Source organism: Aspergillus costaricaensis (assembly GCF_003184835.1).
Source record: "Aspergillus costaricaensis CBS 115574 unplaced genomic scaffold BO79scaffold_27, whole genome shotgun sequence".
Classification (NCBI taxonomy): domain Eukaryota; kingdom Fungi; phylum Ascomycota; class Eurotiomycetes; order Eurotiales; family Aspergillaceae; genus Aspergillus; species Aspergillus costaricensis.
The window spans coordinates 98,367-119,415 of NW_020291827.1; the positions used below are offsets into that span (position 1 = coordinate 98,367).

The 21,049-nt window shown below is 50.9% G+C and overlaps 4 protein-coding genes across 4 annotated transcripts; 2 read left to right on the plus strand and 2 right to left on the minus strand.

Moving 5' to 3' along the window:
- Positions 1-369: 369 nt before the first annotated feature.
- BO79DRAFT_230816 (Pkinase-domain-containing protein) lies at positions 370-10,217 on the minus strand (the record flags this gene model as incomplete). Its single annotated transcript, XM_025684120.1, has 13 exons — positions 370-630; positions 680-856; positions 893-982; positions 1,028-2,022; positions 2,075-2,285; positions 2,333-3,569; positions 3,684-3,762; positions 3,920-3,939; positions 4,269-4,370; positions 5,655-6,562; positions 7,573-8,336; positions 8,399-9,776; positions 9,948-10,217. The coding sequence occupies 13 exons, from the start codon at positions 10,215-10,217 to the stop codon at positions 370-372; spliced, it is 6,492 nt and encodes a 2,163-aa protein (XP_025536921.1).
- Positions 10,218-13,685: 3,468 nt separating this feature from the next.
- BO79DRAFT_289323 (mitochondrial 54S ribosomal protein uL11m) lies at positions 13,686-14,538 on the minus strand. The gene is made up of 2 exons (XM_025688769.1): positions 14,318-14,538; positions 13,686-14,204 (listed from the first exon to the last, which is right to left on the minus strand). The coding sequence occupies exons 1-2, from the start codon at positions 14,444-14,446 to the stop codon at positions 13,872-13,874; spliced, it is 462 nt and encodes a 153-aa protein (XP_025536922.1). The 5' UTR covers positions 14,447-14,538; the 3' UTR covers positions 13,686-13,871.
- A 210-nt stretch (positions 14,539-14,748) lies between these two features.
- BO79DRAFT_239376 (survival factor 1 family protein) lies at positions 14,749-16,799 on the plus strand. Its single transcript, XM_025684913.1, has 5 exons — positions 14,749-15,078; positions 15,161-15,376; positions 15,458-15,882; positions 15,936-16,312; positions 16,367-16,799. The coding sequence occupies exons 1-5, from the start codon at positions 15,059-15,061 to the stop codon at positions 16,463-16,465; spliced, it is 1,137 nt and encodes a 378-aa protein (XP_025536923.1). The 5' UTR covers positions 14,749-15,058; the 3' UTR covers positions 16,466-16,799.
- Positions 16,800-16,893: 94 nt separating this feature from the next.
- On the plus strand, positions 16,894-17,440 carry BO79DRAFT_154359 (uncharacterized protein; the record flags this gene model as incomplete). The annotated part of the gene is made up of 5 exons (XM_025678748.1): positions 16,894-16,955; positions 17,039-17,070; positions 17,126-17,141; positions 17,227-17,314; positions 17,366-17,440. 5 exons carry the CDS (start codon positions 16,894-16,896, stop codon positions 17,438-17,440), a joined length of 273 nt encoding a protein of 90 aa, XP_025536924.1.
- Between the last annotated feature and the right edge of the window lie 3,609 nt (positions 17,441-21,049).

Here is a 21,049-nt window from a genome sequence, read left to right on the forward strand (position 1 = left end):
GGAAGTCTCCTGTAGATTTACCAATCAATGATCTTGAAGATAAAAGGAAATGATAGTACTATAATTTGTTCTACGTTCTTCTCTCGAATCTCCTCCCCCATTGAATGAATATTATCTAGACCCGTGACAGCACGTGAGAGCTCCGTTAACACTGCAGATAACCAAAATAGTCTCCGAACCCGTGGTTATGCATGAAGATCATCTATTCATGCAGATGTCACTCCCACCTCTTAGTATAGTCTGATGTGCATGCATTCATTCAACATATCCGTAGAACTGGTTGATTTACGCTAACTTGTTATTGCTTATGTACAGCCATACACTCGGTATGCCAACACCAATATACACAGAGAATTAATACCACACGCATCAGGTATTGCTGATTGAGGCAGCACCCGACCCTGAGGCTGTCAGCGAGTGGATGCTCCCTGGGGGCACGCTTCCAGCTTCTCCGCCGGCGCTTGCGGGATCAAGGAATCGATGAGAGCCACCCTCAAGGTGGTTGCTCTCTCCGTCGGGAGTGGTTTTGATCTCCTTCTTTCCGTTCGCTTTGTAATACAGTAGCATATCCCCAGACGAGCGCCAGATGTGTGCCCGAATTGTCGCAAGAGTCATGTTTGGCGGGATCAGCTGTTTTGGTTAGCATTTCCACTTGTACATGGACACTAAAGCTACATACCATCTTCTGGCAATACAACTCCAGATACTCTTCCGGCTTCATCGCATCCTCTTCGGGCTCATCGGGGTTAGGTGGGTCGATCCGTTCTGCAACGTACGCAAGGATCTTCTTGGCTCGAAGCATGCGGTTGGCGTTCAGTCGATTGTTGTTCGCGTTTGCGCTCGTAGCCGGCCTGTCCTTGTTAGTCACAACTCTTCCATGGGTACACTGTACATACTCTGGCTTGACCACAGGCGGCAGAAGATCGTCGTAAGGTTTTAGCGTAAACGCAATCTTAACTGGCTCTTTCAATGGCATTTGATTCTACCTATATTAGCTGGATACCATAGTCAAAGAGGGTTTACATACCTTGAGCAGCAAGTCCGCAAGCCATAAGGGGATGGACTTCTCCAACTTGTCAATCTCCTGACTAATGCCTGCCACAGTACCCCTGTACAAGTCCGAAGCCACTGCCGTGTCGCCAGATTCCTCTTGGATGAATACGGCCGTGCGAGGAGGTATCTGCAGTGCGGGTGTCTCGTTGTCAGGACTAGGAGCAAAGGCGGACACCAACTCCTGCCCCGGGTTGGCAGACAGCCATTCCTCGTACTCATGCCGGGTTCGCTCGATGAAGCCACCCAGATTGGTTTCAAACACCTTCTCTTCCTTGACAGAAGACTTGTCCGATTCTTCAATCTTCTCTTCTTGGATCTGGGGCTTGGCTTCCGACGAGGACCGGCCCATTCTCTTGGGAAAATCCATCCGAAACTTCTTCCCGAATATAGATCCTCCCCTCTTTCGTTCTTCTTTGTCAGGCTCGACCGGTGATTGAGGCAGAGCAGTTGGCGTCGGCTCTCCGGGCGTCGCTGGCGCCTTCTCTGTGTCTAGCGGAGTCAGACCCGGGGGTTTGGACGAAGAGGAAAAGTAATCGCTCGACCGGTCCGAGAAAGATGTTCGAGTCAGGTCCGGGTTTTGTTGTGATGACAGGAAGTCCGAAGTCTCGCCGATAGATGTCCCAAAGTAGCTATTATTGTTGTAGCTATGTGGTGGTAGCACGGGTGACCCTAACGTCCCCGGACTTGTTGCGTAGCCGATACCAAAGCCGGGCGTCGTAGGGCTACCAAGAGTGTCGTATCCGGACCGGAAGGTTGAGAATGAGGCATCTATAGGAGTCTGCAGACCTAACGGCCGCCTTGAACCATCTGCTGACGGTATATCCATTGGCGCAGAGGCACTCGTTGTGGTCAGTTTGGCCATTTCATCCGCTCTTGCAACTGCCATGGCACGATACTGGGCATCACGCCGAACGTGCTCATCGACCAGTGGTGCAAAGAGCCAGCGCAATATCCATTTGCCTAGGTTGACTGCTCGTCATCAGCACTCGATCACGCAGCAACTGTAGAGTTGTTGTCATACTTCTCTGGTCGTCGCGGAACTGCGAACTATCTTCTATGTCTGTTTCGTCGGCGTATATCTCCGCGTCAAAGCAGCGTCCTGGCTCCAGAATCACTGATAACCTTCCGGTGCGGATGTCGATCGTGCACCAGTGAGCAATACTCTCCGTGGTGTTAATCTCAGAGGCCACATCATCCATATGCCGCTTGCCAAAGGATTGAATAGGTTTACACTGTAGCTATCAGCATTTGTTCGGTCCCGACCAAGATCATAGCATACCTTGAGAAGATCCCATAAGACAACCTCACCCGCAGAATCTTGGGTCAAAGTCCGTTTGCGGTCATTTAACATGAAGTGTTTGATCAATCCGTGCTGTCCTTCGATAGTCTCCTCTGGCAAGGACTGGACGGGCAGGGTCAATCCCAGTTCATCCTCCATGTCTGAGCCGGAAGCTTGGCCCTGTGCATGTGATGCGCCGCCTGGCGCCGCGTCGTGAGGAACTCTCGAATTAGGGAACGTAGATGTGTTTGATAGTAAGAGAACCGATTCGTATGGTATCTTCTTGGGCATTCCTTTAGCCGCATCCTTTTCAGCGCTGGACTTTCGTTCCCCTGAAGCTGGGGCTTCTATCTCGGCTGTGGTATCAATATCCCTCCACCGATTGATACTAGACTTCGGTGTTGCTGTCCAGATATAGTCTCCGGCAGCTACGACGTTGATAACGCCCTCGTGCTCCTGCAGCGCTGCAACGCAGACACCTTGCTCGATATCCGCAGAGTGCCTCGTGTCCGTCTTGGCGACCAAGCCGGATCGATCACTCGAATAGAACACCGACAGCTGAGGATGATTCGAATAAAGCGACCAGACACTGTCGTTGTGCATTGTCAAGGTGTGCATGCATCTTCCTGCTGTCAGCGACCAAACCTTGACCGTCTGGTCGGAGGACGCGGTCATAATGGTATCGCCATCTTGATTAATGAGGATATCTCGAATATTGTCGGTATGGCCCACGAACTTCGTGATCAATTTTCCGGATTTCGGATCCCAGACTCTGACCACGCTTTCCGGTCCACCACTGGCCAGGACGGACGATACAGCGCCTAGTGCATAGACCGAACCCTTTGCCGTCCGATCCTCCCCGCACGCATCGATGCCAAGGACCTCACCGCCGCCATTCAAATCCCATAGATAGAGCTTGTGATCCAGGCCGCCTGATGCCACCCATGAGGAGTGATTTCCGGGGGTTGCCAAGGCTTTCACGTAGTCGGCATGTTTGCCGATGGGATGCGGCACCTCCGTGATTTCCGAGTGCGGTCGCCATAATCGCACCGTGGTATCGGACGATGCGGAAACGAGCGCCGAGTTGTTCTTAGTCAAGACAATGTCGTTGATCCAATGGCTGTGAGCCTGGACTTGGTTTCTGAAGGTTGTCGAACCGGATTTCGACGCCGATGCGCCGGAGAGGGGGCGGTTGAGGTCCCACGAGCATACAACACCATCGCGACCAGCGGAATACCTTTGCAAGAATGTGGAGTTAGAACTGGCGTGGCTTTGACTCGGTAACGGGCGGAGTTTATCACAGCCGGGTCTGCGGAGGACCAACTGGCGCAAGAGGACGGGGAAGGCTCACAGGATGGAATTGTCCGTATCGACCGTCAGACCATTAACGCCTAGTCTATGCCCACCAGGGGCATCAGGCAGAGGGAGGACTAGAGGGAAGAGAAGAGATTGAATGTCAGTCTCGAGTCCACTTTGGCGCATAAGTGGGAGGATCAGATAAGCGCGGAACGCAGCCGTGGTGTAACCAGGGAGTAGATGGCAGATGGCAGTAAATCCCAGCAGACCGACTTCAGACAATAGACATACCATAAGTGACCCTCTGGTGGCTTGATTTTCGGGCCATGCAGTGGGCGGGGAGAGAAAATGCAGTTGAAGAGGAAATGCGGAGGTGCAAGGGACGATGCGGAGGCAGAAGCGACGATCGCTCAGGCACGCAGAGACAGAGGGGAGGGGAACATTCCCCGACTGGTAGGGAGTGGAAACAGGCCCGAAGGGGAAGAGAGCACAATAAGGAATGAATATAAACTGACAAAGAGCAGAAAAGGAGGGCGAGCAGGACGGGGAGAAGGAGGAGGAGGAGAAGAGGGAAGTTTGTTGCCTGGAAGGATGGCGGATGGGGGATGGAAATGGGAGATGTTACTGACGATGGGCTCACTTCGTTCCTTCCCTTTCTGGCGGGAGGCACGAGCCCCGGCTTCCCTCGGGGATCTGCTCGTCTTCCACCTTCTTCTCTCCCCCCTCCTGCTTTTGATCTTCACTTTGATCTTCTCATGAGCAGCCATTCAAAATACGATGTGTATTCTACAGGCTATAGCTATTTCCCTCTGCCTGTTCTCACAATACTGAGTCGAATTTGAGTTCCCAGTTACCGGCACTAATCTCCACCATGATATCACAGAACCTGAACTATACAAGAGAGGTCAAATGGCCATCTAGACAACTTAAACCTTCACTTAATGCCCTGAATCAATCAACTACTTGATGCGGCAATAGCCAAGGACCATTCTCTTCCTTTCTGATATCATCTCAATCCACCTTTCATCCACTATACTACTTAAATACCCTACCCCAACTCCGTTCACTAACAAAACGCATACTAACTCCACTGAATACCACCTCACAGCTTACATCCAACAGTCTCCAGCACCTAGAACAAAGAAACCACCTCCATCACAATACTCCACCATCTAAACCATGACCAAAACCCACCCACCATTCCCCCCTTCCTCCCAACCCACCAAAGAACCCCCCTCTGCCACCCGAACTATCCAATCTCTCGACCTCCAGCCACATCCCGAAGGCGGCTACTACCAGGAGACCTTCCGCCATCCACAAGAAATCCCCATAGCCAACGGCACGGCCACCCGCTCCGCCAGTACCCGCATCCAGTACATGCTGACGCCGGGGTCGCCGCTCGGCGCGTTCCACCGGAACAAGAGTCGAACCGTGCATACACTACATCGTGGGCGGGGCCGATATGTGGTGATTCATGCGGATGAGCGGAAAGGGGGAAAGGCGCCGGTAGAGGAGTTTGTGGTGGGACACGACGTGGAAAGAGGGGAGAAGGTGGAGTGGGTGGTGGAGGGTGGCAAGTGGAAGGGGAGCTATTTGTTGCCTGAGAAGGAATATGAGGATGACGATGGGGAGGAGAGGGGGTTGTTGATTACTGAGGTAGGTTCTTTACAATAACACAATATCCTAAATGCAGGTAGTTGACGCTAGGTGTAGACAGTTGAGCCCGGGTTCGCGATAGAGGATCATGACTTCTTGTCATTGCAGGAGATGAAGAAGCTCCTCACTCCAGAACAAGTAGATGAGATGGCGTGGATGTTAAGGGAGAACTCCATAGAGAAAAGCTGAAGCCAAATGCTATCATCAATCAAACCATAAACATTCTATAGAATCAATTCTATCCATCCAATCTATAAGTATACCACCACCACCCCAACATCCATAACCTAATTAGTATACAAACCACCACCCACCCACCACAGAACTATATACAGGACTAACAACCCATCAAACCACCTCCCTCTCCAACCTCTCCCTCTCCCTCTCCCCCTCCCTCTTCCCCTCCAACGTATTCCACGCCCACTGATAACTCCCCAAAAACACCGCCCCACCAATCCCAATCCACGCAACCCTCGGCCCAATCCCCCTCCAAAACGCCCCAAGACCCTCCTTATAAACCTCCCTAACGACATCCCTCACCCTAACCCTCTCACCATCCCCACCGCGTCTGGCCAGCATAACCCTCGTCTTAACAACATCCAACGGGGTGGTCAAACCCGCCGAAATAGCCCCCGCAACACTCCCAAACATAGCACTCGTCGACGCAGGCACAACCCCAGTGCCATCACCACCACCGACCTTCTTCGCATACCCCTCCTTCAAACTCTCCCACATAGTAAACTGCAACACGGTGAACGGAATCTCCCTCGCAATCGTAATCCCAGCACCACGATACAACTCGCCGAGCACCTGGCCCACCCCACCATTGGGGGCATTCCGGAGGGCGAGGATATCCTTGAAGGCGAGGAGACTCGAGCCGCCGAAGAGACCGGCTTGGGCGCGCTGCTTCACGACTTCGGTGGGGACGCGGACGGCGCAGGCAGCGATTTCGCCCATTGAGGAGGCGAGGGAGTGCGTGAGGATGATGTGGGAGCGAGAGGGGATGGGGGTATCCTTGGGGTTAGAAGAGGGGGACGGGAGGAGGTATCGTTTCACGCCATCGTAGACGATGAAGAAGGATGCGGCGGACGGGGCGGAGCCGAAGAGCACAGAGGGAAGACCGGCGTAGATGCCGCGGATGGTTTGGCGGAGGGAGAGGCTGGATGCGGCGGCGGATGTTGTGGAAGGGCCTTGTGTGCGCGCTTTCTGGAGGCGGGTTTTGATCGTGTCGAGGGGGTAGAGGGAGCAGTCAACGGTGAGGCCGGCGATGGCTCCGGACTGAGTGAGTGAGTGAGTGGTTAGTTGGAGGTAGGGTATGTAGGGAGGGAAGAAGGCGGGGGACGTACAATTAGGGATCGCGTCCATAGGGAGGAGACCAATGGCTCCGATTCACCTGGTTGAGCCATGATCAGGTAGAGTTGGTGGGTGGAAGGGTGGTGGAAGATGAAGTCCAGGATCTGTTGAGCCGGTCGCGTGGGAAGAAGCCTTTGATGGGCTCCGATTATCGCCCCGGTCTAAACTCCGCAATCTCCGCATCTCCTGCCTTACGTCAACTGCTTCCGTGTTACAGATGCTACGAAACTACAAGGAGCCACATGAAACGTCAAATTGAGCAGGTATACAGTCACTCGTTTATTTATAGTATCTACTAAAGTAGTTGTTCTCCATGGTTACAGTGAAGGGACAATTTGGGTGAAAAACAAGGCTCCGAGGCATGACAGATGCGCAAACGATAAAACCCTCCCGAGGCAGATGCGGAAGCCAAAAGCACCAAAGCGAACGAAATCGCAGCAAGGAACATGCGAAACAGCATTTCACAGGGAGAAAATCTAGCAGCCGACCCTCTATAGGGGAGAGTGATTTGCCTGAGCAGCCCCGCTCCACAACACAGTGACCTCAACGCCTAGATCGAATAAGAAAACACCAGAAGCATAGGAAACCCACATCCTCTTTCCAACAGCACAAGCGCAGTGAGAAAATAAACAAAACAGTGGACAAGGGAGGTGATTACTGTGGATTCCGGGTGTATATTTGGCCGAGTTGGAATCCCACCGTCGAGAAAGTAACAAGCCAGATCATGATGACAGCCCGCCCAGAAACGGACCAACATCATGGCCGTAGGGAATCAGGTAGAAAGAAAAGTGCCAAACGAGAATGGGAAGAAAGATGTAGGATGAATCGGTTCAGGGGAATTATAAGACATGATAAGACATAGAAACGGGGACGGAGATCCAACACTAGCGCATACACCTAGTGGAGGAAGTAGATCACTTGGCCTTGCTGGGAACGGGAACACTGGCCGATGGTGGTTCCAGGACATGGGTATGGCCAGGGGCCCGGATGACCTCACCAGAAAGCTCCTGCTGACATGCCTTGATGTTGCGAACCCATTCGTCGGTCAGGACGTCATCGAGGGTTGCGCGTTCATTGACGCTCACCTTCAACATGCGCCCGACGATATACCGGCTCTCGCGTGGCAGAAGTCGCAGAAGTCTCCAGGGACCCTTGATTACTTCCTGGCGTTGGCCGGAAGGCTGGGATGAAGCGGGAAGAGGGGGGGCTTCTTTGCTTGTGGTGCGGGTGGGCTTGTGAGTAGGGCCGTTCTTGTCCTCTACCGCAGTCTTGTTGGTAGGTGTACGTTCTTGTGGACTCTCCGGAGGACGGTTCTCTTCTCCAGCGGTAGGCCCTGTCTGAGCTGTACTCTTCGGGGGCTCCTGACGTCCATTAGCCTGCACGGGTTGATCGATTGGCCCCTTCTTGGGGTCAACAACCTGCGGGGCCTTTTGTTCGTGAGCCGCCGACTGAAGATCAGGAGACGATTTGACGACTCGGTGACGTTTGGGGTCCGTATCAGGAACTGGTGTGCCGGGAGTGGGCGGGGAGACGAAGAGTCGGTAAGAGTTATCGCTGACACGGGGCTGCTTCCAGGGAAATCGGCGCAAGGTCATGCAGCAGAAAATGATGGCCAGCGACCAGACGTCCGTGGGGCGGGGATCGTATTTCTTTTCATCGTACACCTCCGGAGCCAAATAGGGATCAGACCCGACGATACCTGCCACGCGTTAGAAGGTGCAAGCCCAACTCACCCATGTCGGTCAGCAGGGCGCGACTTACCAGAAGCAGGAACAATGTCGTTCTCAAAGGGGTACCGGAAAACCACCGCACTCCCAAAGTCGATAAGCTTCATGATGCCATGTTCATTGACGACCACGTTGTCCAATTTCAGATCCCTGTGGGCCAAACCCATTCCGTGCAAGTAGGCCACTCCGCTGAGTATCTGCTTGAAGGCGCAGGCAATCTCATCTTTCACCATCTTTCCTGTCATGACAATCGCGAACAAATCGAACGGAGCATACTCCATCACCTCGTACCAATGGCTGCCTTCTTGGATGATATCCAGTGTCTCGATGATATTGCCGTGATGAAGAGTCGAGCCGATGCAAAACTCCGCGGTCACCTTCTTCGAATACTCCTTCATGCTCTCCCAAGAATGGCGGTCACGAAACTGCTTGACAGCGAAGGTCACGCCGTCGCTGTTACGCTTGAGCAACCTAACGGATCCACCTGCTCCTGAACCCAAAACCTTGCCTAGCTTCCCGTACTTTGAGTTGAGCCCATGATCATCAGCGAACGGAACACTATCCGATGTGTGGAAAGGACCATTCTTTCCCGAAGACCGGCTCGACTTTTTGAAGGGTATGGATGAGGGAGAATCAGCACGCTTGTGCTTGTGGTGGTTCCGTTTGAAGAAGCGCTTAAGCTCGGACATGTGGCCGTGGGGCTTGCTTTCCGGTTCCTGCTGCTTGACTTCCTTTTTGCTGCCGAAAAAGCCGCTGCGCTTTTCGGTGGACCTGAGATCACTTGCACTGGCGGACCGAGGAGACATAGGGCGGGTGAAAGACGAGGAGGTGTTTGTGCGACGTTTCGCATCTCTGCCATTGAAGATAAAGCGTTGGTCCAGTTGCGCGAGGTTCTTTGGCGGTGGGGGCCGTTTGCTGCGAGCATATGGATCATTGGGCTCTCCGACGGGTGTAATTGCACCAGGAGGGGTATAGCTTTCAACCCTCGGAGTCATCGGAGGGCTTTCATCTTGTGCACCTCCATCAGCCGCAGGGCCAACGAAGAACTGCGCTCTATGTTTCGGGGAATTTAGCGGATGGGACGATGTTTGCGCGACGTTATTCTGTTTCGACAGTTGGTCGGTTGAGGAGGGTCGTGAGGAGGGGGCACTTTGGGAGGCTTTGTTCTTTAGGGTCGCGCTTGTCGGTGGGGAAGTAGTGGGGGTCATGGCCGCGGACTGCCCCGGGGCTCCTTTGTCCGTAGTGTTCGATGTTGACGAGGTATCAGTAGACTTGGCTTCACGTGAGTGAGTAGCGGCTGGTGTAAGCGGGGGTGACTGCATAGCGGACACCGTCGGGGAGTCTCGGGGAGAGGGCAGGCCTGATCCATTGGCTTCGCGACCACTGCGGTCGCTTGACTCTCGCGACGCAACCTGTAAGGGGGATGCAGCAGTCAGTTTCTGTTCAGATCTGGGAGATCTGGAAGATCATGCAGGGCCATGCGAGGAGCCGACTGTCCCGGAGGAGGCGGCATGATCTTCCACGCCACCGTCGATGCTGGATAGCGTAGAGGGCCATTGTGAGTAAACAGATGGGGTACATACCCTAGAAGATGGAAGAGAAATCGGGTCATATGAGAACTGTCGCAACCGCGTCTCCTGCAACTGTGATTTTTGTAGGCTGGCAGCCAGGGACCGCAGTTCCTCCTCTTGCTTCTGATCCTTCATCGTGTCATCGGCCGGTGGTACTTGGGGAGGAACCGAGGAATCCGAAGGTTCGATTTCCTCCGTTATGGTCGAGAACCGGACCTGGCTGGGTTGCGACTTGAACTTATAGTCATTGTCGGCAAATTCGGTCGCCTGTCCAGGGGTCATCTGGGCAGGAGATTGGGCAGTTTCAGCAGCTAAAAGTTGAGAGATTGCCGAGTCAGAGGGAAGAGTCTGAATTGGTTGTTGTGGAAGGGTGGTGCTTACCGGAGTTCATGTTGGCGTTGGCTTGGGCAAAATCCGTCGCTTCAGACGTCATACTTGGTCAAGACCACAGGGTGGGACACATGCCCCTCCACGGAAGATACCGGGAAAATGAACTCAACAGTAATGGGGAAACAACGGCTGCAGAGTAATAAGGAGAACGGCAATACTCTATATAATAGCGGGACGTCGCTTGGGAGGAGGAGACGATTAAGACCAGTTCGTGGGACAAAGAGTGGGAGAGGCACGGAGGTTTCGGTATGCGAGACGGAACAAATCTTTCGTCGAGAAACGGGGTGCGGGAGGGAGATAAGTAGTGGTTGAACTCACGTCGACGCAGGGCAGGAACTTGGACGGGCGGGAGGATGCTGAGGGGCGGGGAGAGATTCGCCCCATCCAAGAACGGCTGCGTTGGTGAGTCAAGAGGAGGGGAGAGAGATACCGACAGTCGTGAAGAAACGAGGAGGAGCGACGACGAGGATGGAGAGAAAGAGTTGAGTTGAGGGAGGGAGATCAGTTAGTAGTGAGGGACGGAGGAGGAGCAAGAGCAGGAGCTAGACTAGTCAGGCAGTTCGTTCTAGTCTAGTTACTGACTAGTACACAAGTAGAGGGGAGAAGGCAGACCGGAGAGGTTCCACCGGGGCAGGGAAGACTTGGAGGAACTCGAACTGAACAAGAAAGTCAAAAAGCAAAAAAGCAAAGCAGGTGCGGCGGCGGTCTTTGGGGGGGGGGATGGATTTTGGGAGCCACCAGCCAAATCGACGGCGGCGGCAATAGCGGCGGGATGGACGGGGAGAAAAATACAATTCTCAATTCTCTTTTGGGGCGGTGGATTAATTATTCTTTCTTAATTATTACTGTCACCACCACCACCACTTTTACTGAACTTTCCGCCAACTCAAATACTTGCACCTCGTTGAGTGTTTGCATTTGAAACGAAGTTAGGTGAGTTGTTATATATCTATTCGTTATCATTGATTCCTCTAGCCCCCGTTCTAGAAGCCTCCTCCACACGCCCGTTTTCTCCCAGGAAGGGATGGATGCCCGGGTCTAGATTACCCAGCTGGTCACCCGGCCTAAAATAGAAATACAGATGGGCTGGACAAAAAGATGAAGCATCATCATCATCATCATCATCATCATCATCATTATTGCAAATCCCAACCTAAAGGAACGAATGTATCCCACACAAAGTTACATGCAGTCTGTACCGTGTTTACTTGGCGGTCGGTCGGAGCGAAGCGTTCCCCCCGTGCTCCAAAGATTGGGTCTTGACTGCTCTCTCGATCGGAAATCCGCGGAGAGGAGGGGAAACAAAAGATTTGGAAAAAAGGCAGCTGGTGACTGTAATGGTGCGGGAATTACCCACCTGTTACAGTGAAGTTGAAGCAAGCATCTGTCTAACCGAGGATGTGGGATGGGTGTGGATCATGAATCATAACGGAGTAGCGTACATAAGTAGGAGTCATTTACCCCCAGACGTGGTCTACCATCTACAAATGGAGAACAAACAAGGAGACCCGGAGAACGGCTGCCATGACATCAAAGGCACGGCCGTTACGGGTAAGGCAGGCAGGCAGGCATGTAAATACCGGTAACATCTATGCCAGTTGTCCGAACGGCCGCCCGTCATAAGCCGATGATTAGTGATTCAGTAATTGGTTAGTTATATGGCTTGCATACGGGCTTTTGCCATCATCCATCCATTCATCCATTCATTCATTCCACTATCTATCTATCCATCTATCCTATCTGCTCCGGAGGTCAGTTGGCACCGAGAAGAGGAGGAACAGCAGCTGCCGGTGCCGTCTAGCCGGGCAGTTTGTCATCCGCGAACAGTATTGGACGACGACCCTCCAGATTCCCCGATCCGCACAGCCCACAGGCATGGATGGGCTGGTCGCTTACCCCGCTAGATTCTTCTGGATCTCATCTGGCGTGGGTTTAATGCATGCAGATTGGAGTGAGGGCGAACCCACGGTCCACTCAGCTGATGAATCGGCCACCCTTTGATCATCTGTCCGTCCGTCAGCTGCCTGCCCTTGTCCATGGACACTCTCTCACACACCTCCTGTCAATCATCGGAGCCTTCGGGATCGGAGACGCGTGAAATTATCCGCTCAATGTTCTCGCCGATTTAACCCAATTCCTACTGGACTATAACCTTACTATTTGATAACTAGCACCTCATCTGTCTGTTCAGGTAGGTAACCCGCGCCCTGGTTCGGATAGCGTCACCATGCTGTTTTGGGGTTAGTGCTCCTGTGGGGCGTCTCATTCCGCTTTGGGTATCCAGTGGACGGTAAACCCAGCCCGATCTGGAAAGTTTCCGTTTCGATGGAGATAATAATGAATAATGACGGCTGGGTCTCTCTACTACTTATAGTAGTGTAGTGCGGCTGGGGTATAAAGAGTCAACAATGAAGAAACAGCCGCCTCACAAGCACTATCATGAATCCAAGTAAAAGGCTGGCTATCCACTACAAGTATAATCAGGCTGCTGAAGGCTCCCAACTAATTTATTTTCTGATGAGCGCTAGTTTCAGCCAGGAGTGTATATCGCCATTTCCCAATCTGGCCAGCTACTTACTTTTTCAAGATAGTCGCCACCTGCCCCTTGTCAAGGATGTTCTGGTACACTTCCAGAAGCACGTATAGAATGTGGGGTAGCCCCATCACATCACATCTGCAGATTATGGAATCATCATCTCAGGCCATTACTTACCTGCTTCCTGGCTTGCTGCTACTGTCAACCTCTGCCGTCCGTCGACTAAATTACTGTGTTGTGAGGCCAAGAAGAGCACTGCTGAGGATTCGAGCGGAGAAACAGCTTTCAGGCCTGCCAAGCAAAATAGTGGAAGAAAGGGGCTTGTCATTACAGGACCGTACGACGATTCCTCCCCCGACCTCTCACCTGGCCGCGTATCCAAGACGTTAGGAGGAAACTTGCGTGTCCTCCGCCTCTTGGCTTTCTCGGCGGTATTTCTGGGCACGCTGTTGTGTCTCGCTCGACTTTTCCCCTTCGCTCCGATCTCCAACTTGGCGAGGGACCAGCGTCAATATTGACTCTTTAGCAACAGACTGTCTAGTATCCCTTTTCTAACACTTTCTAACCCGCTGATGAGTATTGGGAGTGATCGAAAAGCCCCCTGGCAACGGTACGGCATGGATTGGTAGGTGAAGAAGAAAGGCGTGTATATCGCTATTACTGACTCGCGGGCTTCCACCCGACTTCTTACTACTTCGTATAGGTATCGTGATAACCAGCCCGCACACAGGCCCTGGTCAGGAATGCATCATCAGCAACCTACGCCCACCGTTATACCCAAGAGCCGAGCCCTTCATGGTCAGACAGTCAAATCCACTTCATGTGATCGCTTGAGGCACCAGCCAACGCTTTCTATACAACATGCAATGCCTATGATACAGATGGTAACAAACCCAGTTCCACATAACGCCAATTTCGTAAGCCCAAGACAAGAAGAGGAGTAACCTTACGGGAGTAAGGGCACAAGATAGTGTACAACGACATCACCAATCGCCCGCTCCGCAATAACCTCATGGTACAACCTGGATGCCAACGGACTTGGCCTGGGCAATGACACTCTTACACAAACCCTGTAGGCTCAATCCAGACAGTCGCGTCTCGGAGTGCTTGATCTTGGCGATTTCGTAGACATGCTTGAGGGAGATCTTGCCGATGAATTCATGGCCCGGGTTCTGGGCGCCACGGATGCGATTCTTGCGAGGTTCCACATTGGCCGCTTGCAACAGCAAATAGGTGGTGGTGGGAGTACGGAGGTCGAATGTGAAGGAACGATCGGGGCGGACAGTGACACGCGCAGGAATGGGGACACCGGTGTTGATGTGTGCAGTTCTGGCGTTGAATTCCTACAGTATACCATATCAGCCCTGCGCGTCCTTCTCGTGCAGATAGCTCACATTGGACGTCTTGCAGAGGGAAAATCCAATTGAACCGTCCATGGAGTGTGCCCTCAGCTTACCTTACAAAAATCCATACTCTTCACACCCTTACTACCCAGGGCCGGACCGACGGGAGGACTGGGACTGGCCTGACCGGCGCCCACGATGAGCTTCACAATCTGATCCTTGGCCAATGCCTTCTTCGCCATGATGATGAGGGTCGAGGGTACGTTTGATAAAGATCAAAGTGAAGGCGAATTGGAGTTGAAGTGAGGGAGCGTATGGGAATGTCCGGACAGCAACTGACAACAATCAATGCGGCAGTCGGCGAGCGTCTTTTGCGGCCAAGTTTTCTTGGGGTTCTGGATTCGGGATGGCGCCGCGGGGTCGGCGTTACTTTCCGTTTGGGACACAAGCGAAGCCCAAACAGGAAATCCGCCTGCAATTCGAGTGCTGGACGTCATCCGGATTCCTCGCTCAGTTGGCGGTCAGCGCTTCACCTGCCACACCAACTCACTCATCTGCTGCACGGAAGTTCATTTGGATTAATGCCCCATTGATCCTTTGCTGTTGGCAGAAAACCAACTGTGATTGTTTGTGACTTTGGGCTCTTCTTCCCGTCTTGTCCCGCTCGCCAGCTGCTCGTCCCAGCATTTGTCCAGACCACCGGAAGCTACTATAGAACGATCGACTGAACCCCCCTTGTGGCCCCGCGCGCTATCGATTTGATTTCCATCTTTCCTCACATCTCCCATTCTCTTGTTTTCACAACCTCCCTCTGTTCGTTGTAATTCCTCCCGACACCTCACATATCGCCCATAATGAACTGGCTCAAGTCAACGTATGCTTGCTCTTCTTTTCACTCTGCTGAATCAGCTGATATACATGTTTTTTGTTTGCTAACTGAAATCCCCCGCCTCTAGTCTCGCTTCCGTTGCCGGTACGCAGGAGCCCATCTATGGGCCTGAAGCCATTCAATCTGTCGCCCGCCAGGCCCAAGAGACTCCTTATACCGAGCTCAGCAAGAATGACCTGCGCTGGCGCGCTTACCAGTACACCAATGTCGAAAACAAGGTCTTCTACATCATGGCCGATGATGGTACCTTGGCGATGGTTCAGCTGATCTACAGCAACATCGTGTGAGTTGTACCTTTACTTACCAATGATTCAACATCGCCTCACTCTCGTCTCATCTTCTAATGCTGCTCGTGCTCCCACAGAGGTCTCCACACCACCGCTCAGTTCACATCGAAGATCTTCAACCTCAAAGGCGATGGACCCCACAACTGGCACTCGGATCCCCTGTCCAACTTCATGTTCGATGAAAGCATGCTCTCCTTTGGTGCCGACAACCTCGCTGTCCAACTCAACGAGGATGGCGATACTTATACCATCAAGTCCGCTGTGAACGAAGACAGTCTGGTGAACCTGACATTCAAGCGCTCTTCCCCTGGTTTCATGATCGGCAAGGACGGCACGTCCTACTTTGGCACGGACCCCGAGAACCCATGGGGTTCGATGAGCCATGCCTTCTGGCCCCGATGTGCCGTTGAGGGTACCATCACGACCAAGGAGAAGACCTACGACCTCACGGGCCGGGGAATGTTCATCCATGCTCTTCAGGGCATGAAGCCTCACCACGCGGGTAAGCTTCTCGCCATGACACCTCGAAGAGCGAAGTTTCTGACATTTGTATAGCTGCGCGGTGGAACTTTGTCAACTTCCAGACCCCTACCTACTCTGCCATGATGATGGAATACACCACCCCTCCGTCGTACGGATCGACAACGGTCAACGTCGGCGGTATCGTCAAGGATGGAGAGATCATTTATGCTGGTATTAACAACAGCGCCACTCACACCGACTCATCGCAGGATGCTGAAAGTGACTGGCCCGAGCCCAAGTCTATCAAGTGGGTCTGGGATGGCAAGTCTAAGGAAGGACAAGAAGTCCATGCGGAGCTTGACGGGGCTCTTGGCAACCGACTGGACCGGATCGACGTGATGGCGGAAGTGCCCGGCTTCATCAAGACCATTGCTGGCAGTGTCGCCGGCACGCGACCATACATCTTCCAGGTTTGTGCTTTGGATCGTATGTCACTGGTGCAGCATACTAACTTCAGTCTCTAGTATTGCCCTCAGGAGAAGCTCTCTCTGAAGCTCAAGGTCGGCGACTCCGAAGTCACCGAGGAGGGAACCATGTTCTCCGAGGCCACGTTCATCTCATAGACCGATCCAGGTGCATATGGCATGGTTATGGACCCCATCGAAGGCGTTCTGAGTGTTGTTTGATATTTTCCCGTTGACGTTACCTATACGCTATGCTACGCAAATATCCATCCCTAATTGTTCATAAACCTCCCAGAGGGTATATCTAATGTTACTCAATCATGTCTTCCTCAACCTCATGCTTCACTGCACAGACCCGCTTGTTGCCATGACATTCCCCTTGGCCCCGTTTGCTTGATGCACCATGCACCGAGCACTAACACGCATGGCAACTGCACGGTGCATTCACTCAGTTCATGATGCAGTATATCAAGCCCTCCAAACTCCAAATCTCATCATCCTGTTACTCTACAACTCGTCTCCAGATCACGTCTCCCGGTCCCCCAGATCACCTCTGCAAGTTGTCTGTAGATACAGATCTAGTTACCATGGACCCGAGACTAGTAACGGACAGAAGAGGGAAAAGATTCCTCCCTAAGAAGCGATTTCGGTATCGTATCCCCTCACGAATCTCTCTGCGGAGTTACGCTGCCCTACTCCAGTAGAAAATACTAACAATGGATCGTGCTACAGCAAGATTTTGCGCAACAACATAGACGGAATCAGTAAGTCAAAGTAATCAATAAACAATACCACAAGTCTCCCACTAACGAAGGCTAGCCCGCCCCTCGATCCGGTACGCAAACTCAATCAAACATGCGTCTCCTAAGATAGCAGCATGTGTACCATGAATAACACCAGTAACTCATCACTGAATATAGTCGTCTTGCCCGCCGCGGTGGCGTCATTCGCATTAGCGCTGATGTCTATCCTGAAGTCCGCAAGACTGTCAAGAACCGCCTAACTGAGGTACGTGGATTTGATATGTATATATCGGGAACAAGCAGCTGATTGTTCAAGATAATCCGGCAAATTCTTCTGGTAATGGAATCCTCCACCACTCCTGGCCACGAACGCAAGGTATGTTTTCGATGAAAATGTCAGTTTATTAGATGGCTTGGACAACATGAACTGACATCACTACTTCTAGGTTGTCCGTACCACAGATGTGAGCACCCAGCATACTACCTAGTTCATATGCGTATACTGACATAAGATGGCGAAGGTCTTTTTGCATTGAACAGAGTAAGTAAGTCCGGTTACTTGGATCTGCCTCCACTTCCAGTCTCGTCAGACGGACATATACTAACATATTCCCACTGAAATAGATGGGTCATACTCTCTACGGATTTGGTTAGAACCGCTCTTCATGTACAACTATCAACGCGGAATTCCCATGTTCGTGAGAGCATGTGCGCAACGCTTGTCAACGATCCTTCACCAGAAAGACTTCTTCCTCTATCAGGTGCTTGCTGTTTTAGCAGGCTTGAATGAGGATGGTGAGCGTGCCTTGTACAGTTACATTCCGGTTGATTTGCACGAGAGAGCAATGCAGGATCTGCAGCAAGCTTGATCATGTCATTCATGGATAACCAGGTCAACTTTCAACCTTAAATCCCAATATGTCTCGTTATTCTGGTGCTGTCATCTGGTGATGTCGTCGATGACTCCTTTCGATTGGCATATTGTCTAGTCCAGCACGTGATTGTTGAACTTCCCGGTGTTTTTTATCCTTTTGTTGCTATTTCTGAATTTGTTGTTTGTCGGAAGGAAGAATTGACCTGGTTTACATTGGGGTATGTTAATGAGACTGGATTAAGGCCTGCCATGGAAGACGTATAGTAGCAGCAGCAGTAGTAGTAATATGTGTCTTATGTAAGGTATGTTATAAGATGTGATGAGGATAGGTAGTTATCGTAGTCTACTTCCTCAGAAGTAGGACGGAAGCAAGCAGGTCTCAATGGCTGTCCATCCAAGACGGTAGGTAGTCTAATGAGCACCGACTGGATGGTAAAAGTATCGTTTTCTCCATGTGTACTCCGCCCCCCTCATTCCTTTTTGCAGAGCACACATATAACCTATTATCGATCTAAAGTTAGAAGTAACCGGAATCCACCAGATCACCACCACCCACTTGGCACCAACGATCAACTGACCTCGAAGACAACCCTCTTCCATCAAACTACCTACATACATCATACTATATACTACTATCTATCTATAACAAACATCCCGCCACAGCAAGTTAAAATAAACTTCCAAGCCGCCTAACAACCAACCGAAGACGATGCCATTAACTACGATCTGATAAGCTTAATATTCTGCATAGATGAACTAGCAGTAGTCCTCCATTCTTCATTCAGTGATACTGGTATCTCTATTCCCCAACAAACCTGCTGGGAATAGGTTCTGTGAATAGGTAGTATTTCTCTTCAATATTGTATACTTCACAGTAATACTCCTTCTCTTCACCGTGCTGGAAGTGCAGTGTAGTCTGTAGCAACAGTATAAATATCCTCTTCCAACCCGCTTTGCTTCTCCTTCTTCTCCATCTCTATATCCAGCTTTGAAGCTAAAGTATGATATATCTGAAGAAAATACTAGTATTACTACTATCAAGAAAAAACCAATCTAGCTATATAACATAGTATATGTAACTATGGCCCTATACTACAGCCAGAAGCCAAAGACCTAGCAGGGATGCTAGAGATATCCCAGAAGATGAGCTTGGTGCTCGCTATCTTTGGAGAATAGCTCATTGCACTGGTCTCATCTGGATTTCCGCCTTGGATAACTTCGTGAGTGCCATCGAGGCTGTTTCCGGAATGCAGTAAATATCCCGACATTCGACTGAATAACATCGCAGATCACAGAACCTATATGCAGAAGCCTATCCATATTAGCTAAGGAATTGATCTAGCACGCTGCCTACTATAAGCACCATATTGACAAATTTGCTACACTAAACCCCTTCCTGGCTCAGGGTAGATGGATACATCTACAAAACTCCGGAAAGAGATAAAAGTCTTCACCATAGATGCTGCAGCGGGCAGGGCGCCCCTTCCTATTATAAAACGGTCTTTACTTGCGTTGCAATTCCATCTTCTACGAAAAAAACTCATAGATAGTTACAATTTGATCATCTGCCTTGCATTACGTCTTTCTTCTATACAGTTGCTTAGATTTAGATCCGTTGGCTCCAGCACGGAGCAGATGCAGGGCGACATTCTTTGGGATATATTATATTATGATAGTATATGTCTTAGAAATTCTCAGAACACATATCGGGCAGAAATAATTGTTACTGCCCTATAACATACTCATCAATCTAAGGAGTACGAAGAATCCATGGAGGATATACAGACATCGTCCTGAAGGAAAATCACACTATCTGAATATCACTATACAAGAAGTGGCCGAGATGGTAGCATGGGTAAAGCATTCCCCATGTGCGGGGGTCGCCCATCGCTGAATTATATCAGATAGGCCAACTGGGAGAAAGAGAGAATTATAAATATATATACTTCTCGGTCTCTGAATACGACCCAGGGTGGTTGAGGTACATGCAGGAGCCTGTCCAGGTTGTACCATTATATTCCGCATGCTGGATTTGCCTGCATGCGGCGAAACGGAATATGGAACATTATATCTGCAGGGGGATTGAAGAGCTTCGCTTGGAAATTTATCGCGATTTTATTGATTTAACTTCTCGGAGATGCATATTTGATCCAATCTTGCGGAATTCATGGTAGCATCGGCCTTCTACTATTCATGGATCTATACAACAACCAAATAACTTACACTCACTCATTCAGATTTTGCCGCAACACATCAGACCTATTCATTCCCAAAGGACCATACAAAGTACTAAAATTCCACCATAGATCTCACCCAATGCTGGCATGACCAGGATTCATGCTCCGTGCTGGAGCAAACAGTTCTATTTCTATGCAAATGAGGAAGAAAATGCAGCGGGCGCGCCGCGCCTTCCTTATTCCTTCTACACAGAATGACATTATCATCTGTTTTCTTCATGTTTTATGTAGTCTTAGCAACACACAAAAGACACAAAACAATGAAAAGACCTTTTCTTTTGATTTCTATCTATCTTTGATCCCTTGTTAGATGTTAGATGCGCCCGCACGGTCCGTGCAGGGAGCAGAAAACGGAGGTAAAGAAGAAGGTAGTTCAATTTTTTGTTGATTGTATCATGCTAAGAGATGCTTCCTAATTACATTATACTCTGAATAAAAATCGGTATCAGGAGATACACGCTACAACCAATATTGGCTCAACTGATTCTACTCGTTTCAAACGCATCGTGGAGGAATTGCCAGAGATCGTGGCAAACTTCAGACGCGGACCTTCCTGTCGAGTACTGAATGAATGTGATATTTCAGACGTATATGAAAGCAACGATATGAATGTCAAAGAGAAAGAGCGCGAACGACAGCGTGTCCGCCGCCGGCAGGCCGAAGAACAGGCCGCTAAAATGGCAAGACTACGGCAGGAAGTGCTGGATCTCAGACAAACCCTGGACCAAGATCAGATCCAAACTACACTGCCCACCAGGAGCAGATGCAGAACCGAGAGCGGATGCTACAGGAACAGTTAAACCAGGACATGCTACCACTGCTTCCTACTTATATGTAGAAGGGTAGAAGAAAAGAGAAGAGGAACTAATTACCCGATTCGGCAGCAACG

What these genes read in the sequence shown, in the direction of transcription:
- BO79DRAFT_289323 (XM_025688769.1), bottom strand. Translation starts at nt 14,446, where the DNA reads ATGGCGAAGAAGGCATTGGCCAAGGATCAGATTGTGAAGCTCATCGTG. An exon ending in AGAGTATGGATTTTTGTAAG is followed by an intron (nt 14,205 to 14,317) that starts GTAAGCTGAGGG and finishes GGTATACTGTAG; the next exon opens with GAATTCAACGCCAGAACTGC.
- BO79DRAFT_239376 (XM_025684913.1), top strand. Translation starts at nt 15,059, where the DNA reads ATGAACTGGCTCAAGTCAAC. An exon ending in ATGAACTGGCTCAAGTCAAC is followed by an intron (nt 15,079 to 15,160) that starts GTATGCTTGCTC and finishes CCCCGCCTCTAG; the next exon opens with TCTCGCTTCCGTTGCCGGTA. An exon ending in CTGATCTACAGCAACATCGT is followed by an intron (nt 15,377 to 15,457) that starts GTGAGTTGTACC and finishes GTGCTCCCACAG; the next exon opens with AGGTCTCCACACCACCGCTC.